Below are 16,809 nucleotides of genomic sequence, written 5' to 3'. Positions count from 1 at the left end.
AGTCCAGACACTCTGTATCTACAAGCGGTAATGTTAACTCCTGAGAAAACCATTGTGCCCTGAAGCCAATAGTTTGGCTCTAAGAGGCATAAGAAGCAAGACCAAATACTTCCTTACATTTTATACAGGATGTTAAGCTGCATGAACAGCTTCTTTTGGAAAAAGGATTAACTCTACATGAATCATATAGATCAGAGCTTCTCAGACCGTGGCCCGCAGACCACCACTGCTCCATGAGCTCCATTGAGGTGGTCTGCAGAAAGTTTGCAAAAGTATTGAGAATATCTGTAGTTGTAAGGTAAGACTACTGATATTAAAATACAAGTTGTGTGCTTTGATTTGCAGAATAAAAAAAAAAGTTTAAGTGGTCTGCCAAGACCCTCAGCAATTTTCAAGTGGTCAGCAAAAAAAAAAAAAAGTTTGAGAACCACTGATATAGATCAATCAGGGATCTTTTGAGCACCAGTGCTGTGCACTGCCTTTCTTCTCTCCTCCCTGCTCTCTTCCTCCACTTACCATCCCTATTGAATTTAGCACTGTTGCTGGCTATGTGCTTTTGTGGTACTTTGTGGTGATGACAAGTGGAGATTGCAGGGCACACACAAGGGAGAGAGCAGGTGATCAGCGATTCACAGCAGCAGCTAAATCCCAAATGCCAGCCCTACATGTTGCCAACCCCTGACCAGAAAGAGAACAGACCCCCAAACCTTGACATTAGGAAGGACACTCACCACAATAATGCTCTCGTGGTCTTGAGTGGTTAAACTGTTGTTCTGGAAGGGATAAACGGACGAGGTCAATGAGCAAACTGTATTTTGAAAGCAACATGTTCAGTGCCCATCCCTCAGCCTGTGCAAATGAATAAAGGAAAGGGCCCAGTTCTGTCATCCCTTTACTCATCATTCCCTTCATATAGATCATAATACATATGCTGCAGGAACAGGGCTGATTTCCACGTCCCACTCAGTCCCTTTCATGACTCTCCCACTCAGTGCACCCTGGACTTACAACCTGGGAATAGCAGATCACTGGTCGCTGTGATACCAGAGCAGTACTAAGGTAACAGAAAGATTAAGCCAGTGGTAGGTATTTCTTGAAAGCACTCTCAGTTTCAGACAAAGAAAGCACAGCATTCATCCCTGCTCTGCACTAGTACCAGGAAACTAAATCGCTATGATTTCCTGCATTTCCCATCTTAGACCATGAAGCCAGCAATGCAGGTGATGTAAACTGAGCAGCCCCTCTGAGGTCGATCGAGCTGTGCTAATTTACACCCGCAGGGAACATGCTTGCGGTCTCTGTATTACTTGGTCCATTCAACAAGGAGCGATGGGGTTACGAAGTGCTGTCGCCTTGGTTTACCAAAGGAAAGGCAGCTAGCACTTCTTCTACTCATCACCAATGCACACAAAAAAGCAGAGGTCCATCTGATACGTAAAAAATCCTGACAAGAATCACATTTCCTGTTTGTATGCAGACGGAAGCAACCAGTGAACATGTGCCAAGAGCAACAAGAAAAAAAAATGCTTCCCTTATTTCTAAATGAACAACAGATTAAATATGGTGGCAAATGCTTCTAAATAAAAATGGGGATATCACCCTGCTCAGGAGCAGATCATCTATTTGAAACAGGCAAAGGGGAAGCTAATTCCCAAACCTTTTCATTTGAAAAATCACTTTATATTAGATTAATGGTGCTTGCATACTACCGATCCGGATGAGAACGGTCTGTTACAGACAAATGCAGCCAACCCAACCCTCACTGAATGACAGCTTTGCCACTAGCTTCAAACAAGACATGAATCAGCCCAAAATGAATGGTAACCGTGAACCACAGGGGGGTGGGCAGGAAAAAGGAGACAAAAAATAGTGGTTTTCTAAGGAAACTACAGAGGATGAGTCAACTCCAAACCACTGTGACTCCCACTGAAATCAGGAGGAGAGGCCTATATTCAGGAGCAGAACATTGAGTCTCTGATTTGAAACTGTGTCCTGGGGTTTTGTTGTTCTGGGGGGAAGGTTGGGGGGTGGGAGGGGATTTGCTTTTTTTCTTCAAAGGGAAATAAACAAGGTGGGACCGGCCCCACGCTCATACCTCTGAGAGCAGTTTTGAGACAATCTCCAGTGGTGCTTGATGGATAGAATCATCCTGGAGTGGAGATGTGAGTGCCATGTCCACCAGCGTCCTGATCTCCTTCAGAACAACCTCCCAACGGCTCGGATTGCTAAGCACCTTCTTGTACTTGTAAATCTTTTTCTGCAAGAAAACAAACACAGAGTCATACTGAAACTCTAGCTAGCCTATCCCATTGTCCTTTGGAAACTGTCAGAGGACAGCAACTTCCCAATCAAGATCTACGAAAGAACACTTCTGCATTTTAATCCTTGACTCCTTTTCTGGGTTGGCTTTTTTTTTTTTTTTTTTTTTTTTTTTAAGTGCTTAAATTCTGAAAATAGAGGGGTATAAAACTGATGTTCATAATCCCATTCCATGAAAATATTGAGATGAGACTGCCACATTTTGCTCTAGTATTGAAAATGAGCTGTCAGTATAGCACCGGGCACCTTGTTTTGTATTATCCATGGCCTGTAACTAATCCATTCTCTGCAGTTCAGTCAAAGATAACAGTTGAGGTACCGCTTTCACAGCCAAAAGTCCTTTTAAATAAAAAGCAATTTGTTCCATTTAGTTGCTGGGAATAGTATAATAAATATTAATTGCTCTACAAATATTTTATACTGCATTGCCCACTAACAAACTCCAGTTCAGGAACAAAAAGTTCATCATTCTAAGAACAATTTTAGAGATGGTTGAGAAAAGCTCCGATTGAAATCCTCACCATTGGGGAACAGAGTTCCATTGATATGGAAACACTCGATGAAATTGTATCAATTGGTCAAAATTTATTGCAAGCAAAAAAACCCATGAGTTCTGACACTGTCAGAATTTCCCTTGCATATACTTCAAAACTTTCTGAATAATGAATGTTGATTTTTGGAAGCCAGAGGTATTTTGTATTTTATATTGGATTCTTCCCTAAAACAGAACTTAAAGTTAAAAAATCTAAAGTTAAGCTTTGCCGTGTTGCAACAGTGCAATGTTTTGATCTATCCGAAAGATCCCCATTCCCCTGTCACTCTCCCACAATTTGCTTTTGTAGAAAACCTCAGAATTGTCTGGTTTTGTTCCTAGCTATACTGAAAACAATTGCCAAAACCTTGAAATTCCCCTCCATGCTCCCCAGTTCTCGCTCTCTAAACCCTCCACTTCATACCCAGTAATGTCAACACTGCTCCAAATCTAGCGACTATGTGTTACATACACACGAAAGAGCAACCCTTACCGTCACAACAGCCATGCTGCCCAGAATGACTGTAGTATAGACTGTCTTGGATTATAAATAGCATTCTTTGGGGAAAAAACATTGTCTAAAAGTCCCAGCCGGAGCTTGACTAAATTCTAGAAGCTCAACAAAATGATGAAATAACGATGAGAGTTATGTCTCCAGATAACCCCAAGAGAGACATCAGACACTGATCCAGGTTAGGCCAAACACAGTCTTCAATCATCATTCAGATTTCTAGAACCGCCACCAAAAAGCCTCTGCTGGTTATTGAAACTTGCAAGAATTTTTTGCAATGGCTCATCTCCTCCTATCTTCTCCTGTCTCTTCCATCTATCCATAAATCTAGCCTAGTGACCAAAGGGGCCAAAAAAGCCCATTTTCATTTGGACTAGAGTCAACCACCTGGATGATCAGTTTTCTCAACTGCCTACCAATGCAGCAGCTGTGAGCAACACAGGCTGCATTATTAGAGATGCTTTGGGGAAAAAAAGATCATTCCCTTAATATAGGAGTGGTCCTCAGGCTGCATAAGTATAACAAATGGCATGACACAAACACAGCTCCCCTTTTTAAGTGTTTTGCTGATATGCTAAATCACATCCTTTCCATTCACTTGGACAGTGCAGCCCTTCCTGAATCACCTGAAATCCAGCTATACCTGTCTGCTTATCAATCATTTCTACCCCAAAGGCAGCAACAGCCTTAATTTAATGTTCAGCAGAATGTGCAATCACCTTCCCACCCAACTACCAGCGAGACAAATAAAGGAGAGAACAGCAAAGAAGGCTGCATATCATATTCTGCCTGTCCACGGTGGTAGGTGACAGCACTCACACAATGGACAGAGGCTGCAAAAGGATTCTGATAACTGATTTAATTATGCTTTCTTTTAATTAAATCTACACAAAAAAAAATAACACAGTGGCAACAGCTCAGACTTGCAAGGTATTTTGGAGCTGCCAGAAAGCTTAAAAAAAATGAGAGAGAGAGAGAGAGAGAGAGAGAGACTAAAAACCCTCGCCCCAGACGCTTTCAAATGTATTTCAGATTCACAAGTTGAGTAAATACCTCTGTAAAGCTCTCTGAAACACAGACTGTCCTTTAATGGCTTCTAATTATGTAGCATATTGTCACCACTTATGATCATTATAGGGTTTTTAGCATCCTTTAGGAAACAACAGGTTGGTTCCACAGAGTTTTTAATTTCCCTTATTCTTCTAATGTTTTTGGTAAACAGGCTACAGAGCTGGATAACCTAACCATCCTAGGCAGCCTGCAACCTCCGCGTGACTCTTTTCTGACTAACTGAGCACATCACATAACGCAGCCTTAACAAAACCAGCTTAACAAATAGGCTTCTGCACTGAACTTTGCATCTCTGTCCTATAAAACAAGCACATTAAATTCAAAGCACAGACCAGAGGATGGCGGAGCAACAGAGACCAGCTGGGGGATCTCATTCACCGGATTCCTCCCTTTGCATCTCACGGCCGACTTCCCCACATCACCCCCACCCGGGCATACTGCATCAAGAGCCCTGCTCTTTGGTGGGACCCGGCTCAGACAATCTTACCACACAAATCTTTCTGCGGCCACCAAGTTCTCCCTTGCTTTAAAAAAGATGGTCTGCACTCAGAAGTAAAGCCTTTTAGAGATGTCCATGAAAGAGTAAAAATAATAATAAAAAAAAAGAAGCCGATTTCAATGCTGAGAAGCAGAAGGGAAAGGGAGCTGACCCTCCATCACGAAGGACCTAGCTGACGGTGGTTTCTGACGCCAGCCTCAGCAGTTAAAAGGAAGATCCAAGGTCAGGCTACCTCTACACATAAGCTGTTGCAGTCACAAGTAAGAAATCCCAAGCTCATGCTCTCCGTTCCAGCTTTCTGAGGCAAAAGGGTTTAATACGCTTCCATGACGTGCTGGGATCTGTAAGCAACAGGACGGCATTTTCAAGTGATGGTGGAAACAGGGAAAAATAAAACAACCCCAAGAGGGCTGAACTCTGCTATCATGAACCTTTGTCCATGGTTACACTGCTGCTTTCCTCAGCAGAATGCTATTTACTGTAAACTGCCTCACTGAACGCCTCAATTAAGTCTGAAACCTATCAGTTGGTTACAGAAGCAAATTGGTTCGCGTCAGCAAGCATTTGGACAACACTGAACCATCTGCTCTATTCTACTTGTGCTGCCGCCTGAACAAGGGGGAACAATCGTACTTGTGGGGCTGCACAAACTAAGCCCAAGACCAGAGAGTGGTCAGAAGGCAGCCCATCAAAGGGCTGCATCTCTCCTGGGTGCAGATATAAAAAGCACCTGTGATTGCATGCGCCACCTTTACAAATTAAACGAGAGCGGCAGGTTTCAAAATCTGTGATAACGGAGGTCCGTTTCTGTAAAACTGCCCTGCTGGCAAGAGCAGCCCCCCTGCTGTCAATGGGATTATTCATCTAAAAGCAGCTTTGCAGACTGGACTTGGCTTTGAAAAATGCTTAGGTTCCTGAGCGCTGTGCAAACTCCAGACTGTCGCTGATGCCCTGTGGAGACTGCACTGTACAGCCAGGCATCCAAGCACATCCATGTCTGATCTCAGCATTATTCTTGCACTCACCACCAGGGCATGAAGGCACCAAAACAAGAAAAAAAAATGGCAATGAATAGCTGTATTCTCACAAAAAGAGATCTCAAAATTACAATGCCCAGAAATCAGACCTCGACTCCATTAGTTACTGTCCAGACAGAACTGCGGGGTTTTCTAATGCCATTCCAGATGTGCCTGAAGCAATTCTTTTAAACCACAACTGTTACACTTAACTGTAGGGGAACAGAAACACTAGGGATAAAGGGTAATAATTTGCATCCACATGGCACCTTGCACCCAAAAAAATCCAAGTGGTCCTAGCTAATGAAACTTTGAAAAATCCCTAGAGTTTTGTAAGACTCAACCCCATTTCACAGCTGGAAAAAGCGATATTCCACCTTACTTCAGATGCAGAGCTGTGGACAACAAGGTCAGAAGGAGTCAACCACTCTCAACAGAGGAGGGTTTTATTAAATAGGTCCTACATGAAACTTCATTATATGCTGCAAGGGCCTTACCCTTTGGTATCACTCCCAAAAATGCTATGTAACAAGAACAAGAGACTAATTAATCTACCTACCTAAGTAAGGGCTACTTCTAAATGCAAACAGAAGTAAAGTTATTTCAAGTCGGCATCCTGGGGACTTCCTTGATGCTGTCAGAGGCCCTAAGCAGCCATTATTTTTGATGGCTATTTGATGACTAGATGATGCTAACCTTTTCTGTACTCAATCCATATGGGATTTTTCTGTACTCAAAATCCACTCTAAATCCTGGAAAACAAGCTTCTCCAAGCACCATATGCATTTGTTTGTCCTCAAAAAAAAAAAGACAGAGAAAAAAGGAAACAAAACCAAAATCTGGAGTGGATTTGCTGATAAGACTGAGGCGATTAGAGTTAAATAACCTTTATTACTGATACGAGTGATACTTTTTAATGCTAGATTTGATTTTATTGTCTCAATTGCGGATCTATGTACAACATTGTTATAGATTCATGTCTTGATTTACTACTACAGAAAAAACTCTGTTATCTGGTATCCACTGGGAATGGGGGGTGCTGGTTAATCAAATATGTGGGTTATCTGAGAGTTATACTTACTTTTGCTAACACTAACAGCTTGATTCTGTGTGCCTGCTGCATTTGCGCACGTAAGCACACTCAGGCAGTCCTTGTTCTGCTTAGCTGCAGGATGGGTGAGATATTCAGCGATCAAGTCACAATGCAGCACAGGCACAATGCAGTCACAATGGCGGATGAGACTGCCGCTAGCGACACCGCTCGGCAGCGTCCTGAAGCTTCCGTAATCAACATATCTATGTATTGCCGTTTATGACAGGTGCCAGTTAATGGAGCATTCCAGATGGTAAAGTGCCGGATAACACAGCTTTTATTGTGTATTTATATTAATAATGTTTTTATGTCGGCGGGCTGTTTTTAGTGTAATATTTTTAGTTTGGTTACTTTGTTCAAACTTATTTATATTATGGTCATGTGTGCATTATGTCTTTTTTGGGAGCATGGCATGTAGGCAGAATCCTTAATAATTCTGAATTGAAATTGAATTGTATTGAGTGGATTGTTGAAGTCTAGCTTTCTCTTTCCAGCCACCCCACAACCTCTGTTGAGACAGCCCTTCCTCTCTGTTCACAACTGCAGATAAGCTGATCACTCATTGCTGCAGCCACACTAACACTACAACAGAAGTGTGTGCTGGCTTCCCAAGAGCTGTGTGTGCCAGAGGTTATTTGCTGAGCAGAGGAAAGCAGTTCCAGCCAATGGAAAAAATGGCAAAAACTCCCACGCGTAGTTCCTTCCCATCTCGTTGCGGAGGAGAGCTGAACCAGGCAAAGTTACAGCTTCAACCCAGTGGCAAGATGGAACTTTTATAAACTGAAGGTGGCAGCCACACATGACTAGGTATATGGACCACAAACCCAGAAACTGGACTAGCCCAATGGACCACTTTGTTACTATCCCCAGAGAGAGAGCAACACACAAAACCATTTGCAATGTGGAACACACATGTTTTACTGGTCCTGCAAAACCAATAAACTACGCTACATGTTCTTCAGTGCCATGTACCAATACCTTAACTATCAACAAACTATCTTGCTCTATAAAGCATTTTTGTAACACTAGTCCGGTACTGTCTTTCACAATCAGTAGCATTATCTGTTTTCAGAAATTGCTGACTCCAAGCACGGACGTGCAACAATCCAAGAAAAGTCCCACGCCAGCCAACTGGACAGCACCTGGGTGTGGGGTTTTTTTTTGTTAGGGTCAGAGTAATATAGCCATGGTGGTCCAGAAATTACGTGAGAGAGAAAAATTTCTTAGAGTGACATTAAACCAACTGTATAGCTATGATAGAGTTTGACAAGCATCTGAATGCAAGGCATTCTTCCTCAGGTTCTCTTTTGTCATAATCAGGGCCTTATCTATTGGTATCGCTGCCTTACAGGACTTTCTGGATGCCTTACACATGAAAATGGCATAACTTGGGGTTCTGCAAGCTGTTAGCACCAGCAGCACGGTCTAACACTGCACAATGATTCATTGGTTTATTTATATTTAATGGCTGCTTAACACTACTTGCCTGACTGTACCAATGCCACCACTTTCCCCCAACAAGTAAGCTAGCTAGGAAAGTATGAAAGGGACAGCTTGGCCAATGGTGTTAATAATCCAACTACCACCCAGTCCCAGGGGACAGAGGTGGTGGGTCTTTTGGATGTAGCAAGTTCCTGAACCTTGCAAATAACTTCTAAAGGTTTGCAATGCTCAAGCTAGAGTCTGTTAAACATTTTTACCCTTTGATGGTTCCCTTTCAAAGTCCGGCTAAAGCTTGGTATTTCTGTTGCCAAGACTGGGGCGCCTTGGTGCCAAATACTGCACAATATGCACTAAGGGACTGTCCCTGCCCTGAACAGTTTCACTTTAAAAGAAAATGGGTCAGAGAGGTGGAAGGACTTGGCTGAGGTCAGCCAGCAAGTCAGTGGCAGAGCTAAGAATAGCAGATCTAAGACTCTGCAGCTCCGGACTCCCATACCAGTGCCACAGTCATCAAAGCCAGCCCGTCTCTTGGGCTCTGAATTAAGCACAAAAATATTCTAGCACCCAAACTCAAATGGGACAAGAGAGTGGGATGGATACACTAGATCAGCTGTACTTTCCCCTCAGAAATTCTCCTTCCCATTCTGCCCTCCTTTTCGTATTTCAACACCATTTCTTTTCCAATCTGTCCCACTTGCTTTTTCACTGGCCTGCATGTTCTGTCTCCTAGTTCCAAGTAAGCCGAACAAAAACTTGATGACATTCAAACCTGAGCTAAACTTTCACAGTCATGAAGCTTGAGTGGGTTCAACATTCGGTGAGACGAGTTCAGCTGTCACTAATAAACATTCTGGACTCTGAAACAGACACTCCCCATTGACGTCAAAGCTCGCCTTTCACTGACAGCCTAGGTTGGGAAGACGAAAGGGAATCTATCAAAAAAGCAGCCAAGATGGTTTCCATTTCTGCTCAGGAAATAAAATATTGGCAAAAAGTAGGATTATAGACAAGAAAGTGGAAAAGGGCAGCTCTGTTGGCAGCCTGTGGCATGTGACATAGGTAGCACATCTCATACGACCCTCAGCACACCACAGCAGAATGGTGCTGGGAAAAATGTTCAGAGCCCCCGCTCTCAGCCTCCTTCAAAGCAGCAGTGGCCGTGGCTTTGAAAGCATCAGCTTGCGCTGGGCTCTCAGGTGGAGCAAGACTACTTAGGATATCTCCTAGAGCACGGCTGTGTCACTGATGTCCCTTGGGCCACATGTGGCCCCCAGGCTCCTGGCTGAGGTGCTGCTCCCCATCCCTCCACAAGCTTCTGTGGCCTACCACCATCCCATGGCCAGAGGGCTCAGGGGACTCAGGATCCTTGCACAGCATCCATGGCAGTCCACTGGGATGGGGGCCCAGGGACTGAGCGTAAAATCCTTGGCAGTGCCATGGGACTCTCCTGCCATGCTAGTGGAGTGGGAAGCACGGCAGGAGAGTCCCACCCTGTGATCTCATCTCTCCTCCCACAAAGCAGCTGGGTGGTTTGCTCAGAGAATCAAGTGGCACACAAACACCCGGACTTCGTACACAGACAGTGTTTTTGTGTCTTCCCAGGGATCCCAAAGCACTTTGCAAGTTAAAGCCATGAAAATCATCACCAAGGCTAGTGGATTCTCTTGGCTGGGAGGTGGCAACACATCTTCACAGAGGAGGCTGGGAAGAAGGCAACTCGGGATTCTTTAATAGCCCACAAAGAACAAACAAGACTTTTGTCTTATACGTATTCTCCCTTGAAAGTCCTCACAGGCCAAACTGCCTGAGGGGCATACATATGTAGCTTGGAAAAGGGAAAGCAACTGGAATTTAAACCCCTGGCTCTACATGTTTCAGGCACTGGCCGCTCACCCTGACAAATGCCCCCTTCACATGTGCTTATCTGATTCCACACTGCCGTGTATTTTTAGCCACCTGAATTCAAAGCTCCTACAGTTCAAGGCCCAGGTTTTCCTTACAGGCCCGTATGTGGGGGGGGTCTGTATTGTACCTTCCCACACAGCATAGAAAGGTACAATACAGAACCCCCACAAAAAATATTTTTTATTTTTTGGCCAATACCTCTCCCATAGCGACAAATGCAGCCCTCCCTTTATGATGGAACAGAAGCATAGCTGGATGGTCTGAGCTCGACCTCCCCAACCATGCATTTGAGATGCTTTTCAGTAACTATAAAATACAAAAGGCCAACTATGGCTCCAGCTGCGCTTCGCCTGGGCTAACACGGCTGCTCTCGTAATCAGACCTGTCCACAAGGGAGATGCTTTTTGGCAGCGCTGACCCTTGATGCATTCCCTGAAACCCTCCATCCCTGCTTCCATTTCCTTTTTGGCAAATGCTCCCATTCTTCAGGCCCTGGTTCCAGCACCAGCTTTGCATTTCAGGTTGGCAAAACGTCAGCTTTCGTCCTGCTCCCAGCAAATGTTGTTCCGTATTTTTCATGTTACAGAGCCAAGTGAGGGTTTGTTTCTTAACGCTGCCTTGGCTCTGTGGAATTTCACTACTACTGCAGGAGACGCTCCAAGCAGGCAAACAGAAAACCCCGTGCTTGCAACAGTTATTAGTGCACAGCTGCCTGGATCTTCTGGGTAGCCAATTGCTCTTGGCCTTTTCCTCCAAAGAAGTGTTTCAAAGAATGTTGACCCCCCTCTCCCTCCATATTTTTTAAGACAACAACAAGGACTGATCCTCCCGGGTTCAGACAGAGGAAAGCCTAAGTCCACCCTGCCACACTGGGAAGGTGGCACCACAAATTCAGACCAGTTGGTGTTACCACTGCTCCCACCCTCCCTCGGGTTTGCTGCCTGGAGTGTATAGCAGCTTTCAGCTCCTATCCTGAACTCTGAGAAACCTCTCCAGAGAGACTGCCGGATGCACTGAATCGGCTGTTCTGTCCCACCTGCATTAAGCACCTTTGTGGTTGTAATGGCCACCGAGTCATCCAGCACTTTCTGGTACAAGATTCCTGCTGCGGCAGGTCCCGTTAATGCCCGCTACAGGGTTTCTAACAGTGTGCTCAGCACCTAACGTCAGACGCAGTTGCTGACAGGACACTGGGCAAGACGGATGCTGAGCCCACTCCAAGCTGGCCGCACCTCTATTTCTCTGGTACCATCGTCCAACATCAAGACTGCTGGCCCATCCCTATGCTAGGTGCTGCATGATGTGAGCAGATGCAATCTCTCACATCCACTATGTACTGTCAAAGCAAAAATACATTCAGATGAACAGACTAGCAGTTAAAACGCAGGGCAGGGAGCACATTGTGTCACCAACTAGGGGAAATAACAGGCTAAATGCAATGCATGGGACCTAACCAACCGATAAGCAGTAAGACGCAACAGGCATCAAATTGCTACAACAGAGAATGCAAGATGTAAAGCACAGCAGCTTTCAGCAGTGTGATCCCTGCAGAGACAAGGCATCCCTGACTGAGATGTGGAACAGCGCTGACCTCAGGTGAAATATTCCCTTGGTATCCAGCATTCAAATACCATTTCTTTATACTGCACGAACGGTGGCCCCGTCTGGGGGGTCTGGTCACTGACATCTACCAGCTATCAGCATGCAGTAGGGCAAAGCGACTTAACCGCTTCAGAGAAGAGACAGTCTCCAGAAAAAAGGGACAACACACCCTTATCATTACTGCACTTTGACCACTTACTCTACAGAAGAGACTGCACATCAAGGCCACTGGGGAAGAGACTGAAGCAGAAGCCCTGCTGCAGAGAAAAACCAATTGGATCTGGCGCTGTGTCCGCACCGTCAGGAACAATCAGCCCATCGCCTGGGAAACGGGATGCTGTCTCAACAGCAAGACTGAAAAACATATGTCACTACTTCCAGGCAATGGCTCATAAAGGACTGAGAGTCCTCAACACCGGTGAAAGCTCCCCAAATTAGCACTAAGTGATCCCTAATGCTACATCCTTTGCTAACCAGCAGCAAAAATTATCTCCTAGGTTGAAATGGATTCTTCTTATTTTCTAGAGAGGGCAGACAGCTCGGATAGCACTCACTGGCATGCAAAGCAATTATTTCGCAGATGCACAAGACAGACTAAAAGGGGCACTCGTTATCCCTAGCCCTTTCTCCTCTGTTCCCTGCCACAGGCTTCCCCCAGCCCTCTCTGACCACCTACTCGCCCCATATCCTGCAGATGCTTGAAAACAGAAATTCATTTACCTACCTATTTTGCGTCCCCCCTCCTTAGCAAATGTATTATTTGGCTGCGTTTGGAGCACTTCACAACCATAAATGGCTTTGAAATCAACTTCTCTCTCATGTGCACCTGCATCATCGATGTCGTCAGCAGGAGAGATGTGCACTGCTCGAGGAACATGTTTGTGTCAGAACGCGGCTGCGGCTGCAGAGCCTTAGGGAGAGCTCCGATATCAGATACTAATGCAATGCTCACGAGCATCTTAAAGGGACTTTGGAAATAAAGCAGGTGACTGCTAACTCCAGAATCCTGGAAGCTGAGCCGGTTTCTCTCTCACACAGAAGGGCCATATTTCAGGGCAATATCTGCATCTGAAGACATTTTGGCACTTAATATAGGGCTTCTCGGAGCCTCTCGCTGCACGAGAAACTTTTGAATTTTTTTGTCTCTCTCATACAGATAGATGCTGCTTGACAAACTAAAGCAAGATAGTAAAGGTCTAATCCTGCAGCTGTGTCACACCTAAAGCTCCCACTGAAGGTGTAGTAGCACTGGGGACAAAAGGAGCGTGCATCAGAGTTGTTGCCACTCTTACTTTGAAAGTTTGGTTGGTCCCCGTCCATCATTCTGGACAATTCCTATGAGTGCGATGCATCTTGATTCTGTAAATGTTGTGTAAGGGTTCCCCGCCTCAATACAAGTATACAAAGTGCCAGGGAATATCCTGCCATGTGTAACAATGATTCAAGACCACTAGGCAAGAAGATTGGAATAATGCCCCTCAATAGCTTTTACTATCATTCTTTTCTGCCCTTTTTTTATTTATTAAAAATTGCTGCTGTAGAAAAAAAAATGAAGGAAATGTAAATGATGCAAGACAAGTGTCTGGAATGACTGCAGGTAAACTAACAGATGATCAATATGGCAAAGTTTAATTCAGCCATGTCATTCTCATCAATTTACTGGGTGTTAAAGGCTATTTTTGCGATCCTTAAAGGGAACATAGGACACTAGGGATTTTACAGGAGACACTGCCATTTTATTAGGACAGGCTACAGACACAGTATGAAGAAGAAATCATGAAAAATGGAGGGAAGCTTGAAGGATTCTGGTCCCTCCAGACCTCTCTGGCTGCCTTCCTCCTGTACCCAGTGAAGTCAACTGCCGAACTAGCTGAGGCTGCTGCTCCTACAAGGCATTAGGTGGTATAAGTACCTTTTGACTCCCATGGACATCACTGGGAGTCAGGGAAACTGTATTACCCGATGGGGCTGGCTCCTCTCTACAGGAAAGCTGGCATCTAGAATTTATGAGATGGTTTTACACGACTGCTTTATCAGGAGACTCCAGGAACAGGTGCTACAGAAATCTCTGAAGTAGACAGAAATGCCCATGCATACTGCCAGACATGACAACCGCGGGAAGGGCTCAGCAGCGCTCCAAACACTGTCATTTTCTACACAGCAAAGGTGGTCACACAGTTATGTATTCTATGTTTCCTGTGCTGAATAATAAAATGCAATAAATAATGAAAACCACAACAAAAAAAGTCTTGGGGCATGGGATTTTTAAATGCCTAAATTGTCTCAGCCAACAGTGACAGGATCTGCTCCATCCTGCACGTACTAGTCTCACATGTTGGTCAGAGATCTTCTACCGAGGGCCCCTCCCTCCAACACCCCACTTCCACCAAAGCCTGAAGGGCAACTGGACCTCAGACCTGTAAAGCCAGAGAGAAAGACTTCACCTGCCCCTGCAGTAATCTAAAATAAGGTTTTGTCCCAAGGGGGATCATTAAGGAAGGCTGGGGAAGACTGCAACATAAGTTTAGGTTAAAGAAACGGTGTTGTATTAAACTGGAGACAGCAGAGAAACAGACACTTCATAAATTCTCCTAGGAAAACTCTTTGAATGGGGAAACAGTTTAATTTTGTTCAGCAGACTTCCTAGAAAACACCTCAAAATGGAAAGATTAACTGAACAGAAAGAGAGAGATCTCAGAGAAAGTCCAGAGAAAATCAGATACTCGCACTGGATATATCACGAGAAAAAGACAAGTAACAGCTAAACGTCACACCTGCCCAAGCCATATCTTTCCCAGGAAAAAAATGTCCAGTGCTTGCCCATAAAAGACCTCCTGTATGTGAGGGAGTCTTGTATTCCTGTCCTGTTTAGGACACCAACCAGAGGTTACATTTTATTACCACTACATTTCATGCAAGTTGAAAAGGAAGGACTGTGCTGTAACCTGTTGAGATGAATGGTCACCGTGACCTGGAAAGCAGAATTGCTTAGAATTAGTCACTGAGAAAGCTCAGGAGTTAGGCCTAACAGCACACCTCCATCAGGAGGTACGAGGATCAGGGTTCTACACCCGACCATGCCCCCTACTATTTTACCAGAACAACAAGTACTCCTAAACATATTTTCTCCATATACAAGATCAAGGTAGAGACCTAAGAGCATTTACTAAGGGGAGAACAAATTCAGCCATTCTTCTGCTTGCTCTTTGTACCTTATATTGGCTTAAACTGGGGTAAAATCCACTAGCCCAGATGGGGGATTTAGGATCAACCTATTTGCATCAAGATAAAAGATTCCTATGCCGTACCTCTAGCAGGACTCTGCCACAAGTTCACTGAATAGAGTTATCCATCTCTGGGCCACATCAGGGACAGAGATGCTACCCAAAGTACCCAGCAATTCATGGCTCCCCTTACGCCAGTTTGTAAAATGCTGATGTCCCACAATATGCACAGAAGGACTTTCTGTTTAGATGCCATTCAGCTAAACTGCCCATTTTTCTCAAGAGCTCATCTCATCTTCCCAGCAATCCCGACTTGAAAACATTACAGCCATGCCCAGCAAAAGCTGCAAACTCACAGACATTAGACATCAGAGCTGGAAGGGACCTCATGAGGTCATTGGGTCCAGCCCCATGAAAGCAAAGCCTGAGGCCAAGGGGTTAGTGATACTGGATGGCATGATTTGGGGTTTGGGTGGGTAATAGTGGGAATACATGACTTCTTAGAATTTTCTGTGCTTACAAAAATGCCCTAAGCAATGAAGTTAGAAAGAGGGGTGGGGGGCATTTAACTATAGGAAACAAAAGTTATGCGAGTAGAATACTTTCTAAATATGGCCAGACTTCTGCAGGGTGTCTCTGACATTGACAACAATACTGGTTAAATCACAGACTAAGGGGTATTATCAATCACAGCAGAAGAGATCCTGAGCGGTGGTGCCCAACCTTTCTGGGCTGCGGACTGAATGAGTAGCGTGGAATCAGTCCACTGGCTGGATTCAGTGCAGGGTTGGTATATAGGAGTGATCCAGGCTGCCATCCCAACCCCCCACGTACCAGCCCAGTCTGGCGCCCAGGGCACAGGGCTTGGGAACTTGGTGGTGGGGAAACAATGGCAGTAGTAGTTGCTACTACTCCCCCACCACCAAACTTCTGGACCCCTGGGCAGCCCCACCTGCCAGATGACATGGCTCTGCAGGCTGGATCTCACCCACAGGCCAGAAGCTGAACGCTACCCTACAGCCTTAGAAAGGCATAGACAAACAGCAGCAAATAAATGGTTTTTGCATGGCCTGCCGAAGTGAAACAATAAAAAATAATGTCAAATCATGGCAGTAAATTGTGAGAGAAGAGCACCAACAATCAAACTCCTGAAATTTATTCCCACTTCCATGTGGAAGGAGTCCACAACTCACTGGAAAAAACATGGTAACTGGTACAGAATACAGCAGCCTGCCTGCTTAGCAACTCACACCTTCATTAACACACACCATTTTCTGCGTCGTTCCCCTACCAAATTTAGAATTCGGTTCAAGATCTCCGGATAATCACAGCCACCTAACAGAATGGCTCTGGCTATCTGAGAAACAGTCTCCTTCCCCTGTGACCCATGACAGCTACAGGAAGAATTAAGCCAACAGTAGGACTGCTGGAGCAGGACCGGGAGCCAAATAATGGAATTCAGTCGAAAAAGACAGAAGAATGACCAAAGGCCTCAGCATCTTCAGAACAAAAGACAGCACTAATTCCTTCATCTTAGCTTCCCCTCAGTAAATTAACACACATGTAGAGCTGGAAAAAAGGCTCTCCTCTTTCC

At 44.8% G+C, this 16,809-nt stretch overlaps 1 protein-coding gene across 1 annotated transcript in view; it reads right to left on the bottom strand.

Annotated features, from left to right (window-relative positions):
- Positions 1-16,809, bottom strand: part of CMIP (c-Maf inducing protein) — a 169,885-nt gene that overhangs the window by 41,478 nt on the left and 111,598 nt on the right. Inside the window, exons 4-5 of the mRNA XM_019535935.1 lie at positions 2,096-2,257; positions 732-773 (exon numbers count right to left, since the gene is read on the bottom strand). Coding sequence (XP_019391480.1) covers positions 732-773; positions 2,096-2,257 — 204 coding nt within the window. The remainder of the gene's footprint in view (positions 1-731; positions 774-2,095; positions 2,258-16,809) is intronic.

This window comes from Crocodylus porosus, unplaced genomic scaffold (genome assembly GCF_001723895.1).
Source record: "Crocodylus porosus isolate Cpor-Errol unplaced genomic scaffold, CroPor_comp1, whole genome shotgun sequence".
NCBI classification, from domain to species: domain Eukaryota; kingdom Metazoa; phylum Chordata; order Crocodylia; family Crocodylidae; genus Crocodylus; species Crocodylus porosus.
The sequence above is the reverse complement of the archived record's forward strand: the minus strand, read 5'-3'. Positions and strand labels throughout refer to the sequence as shown.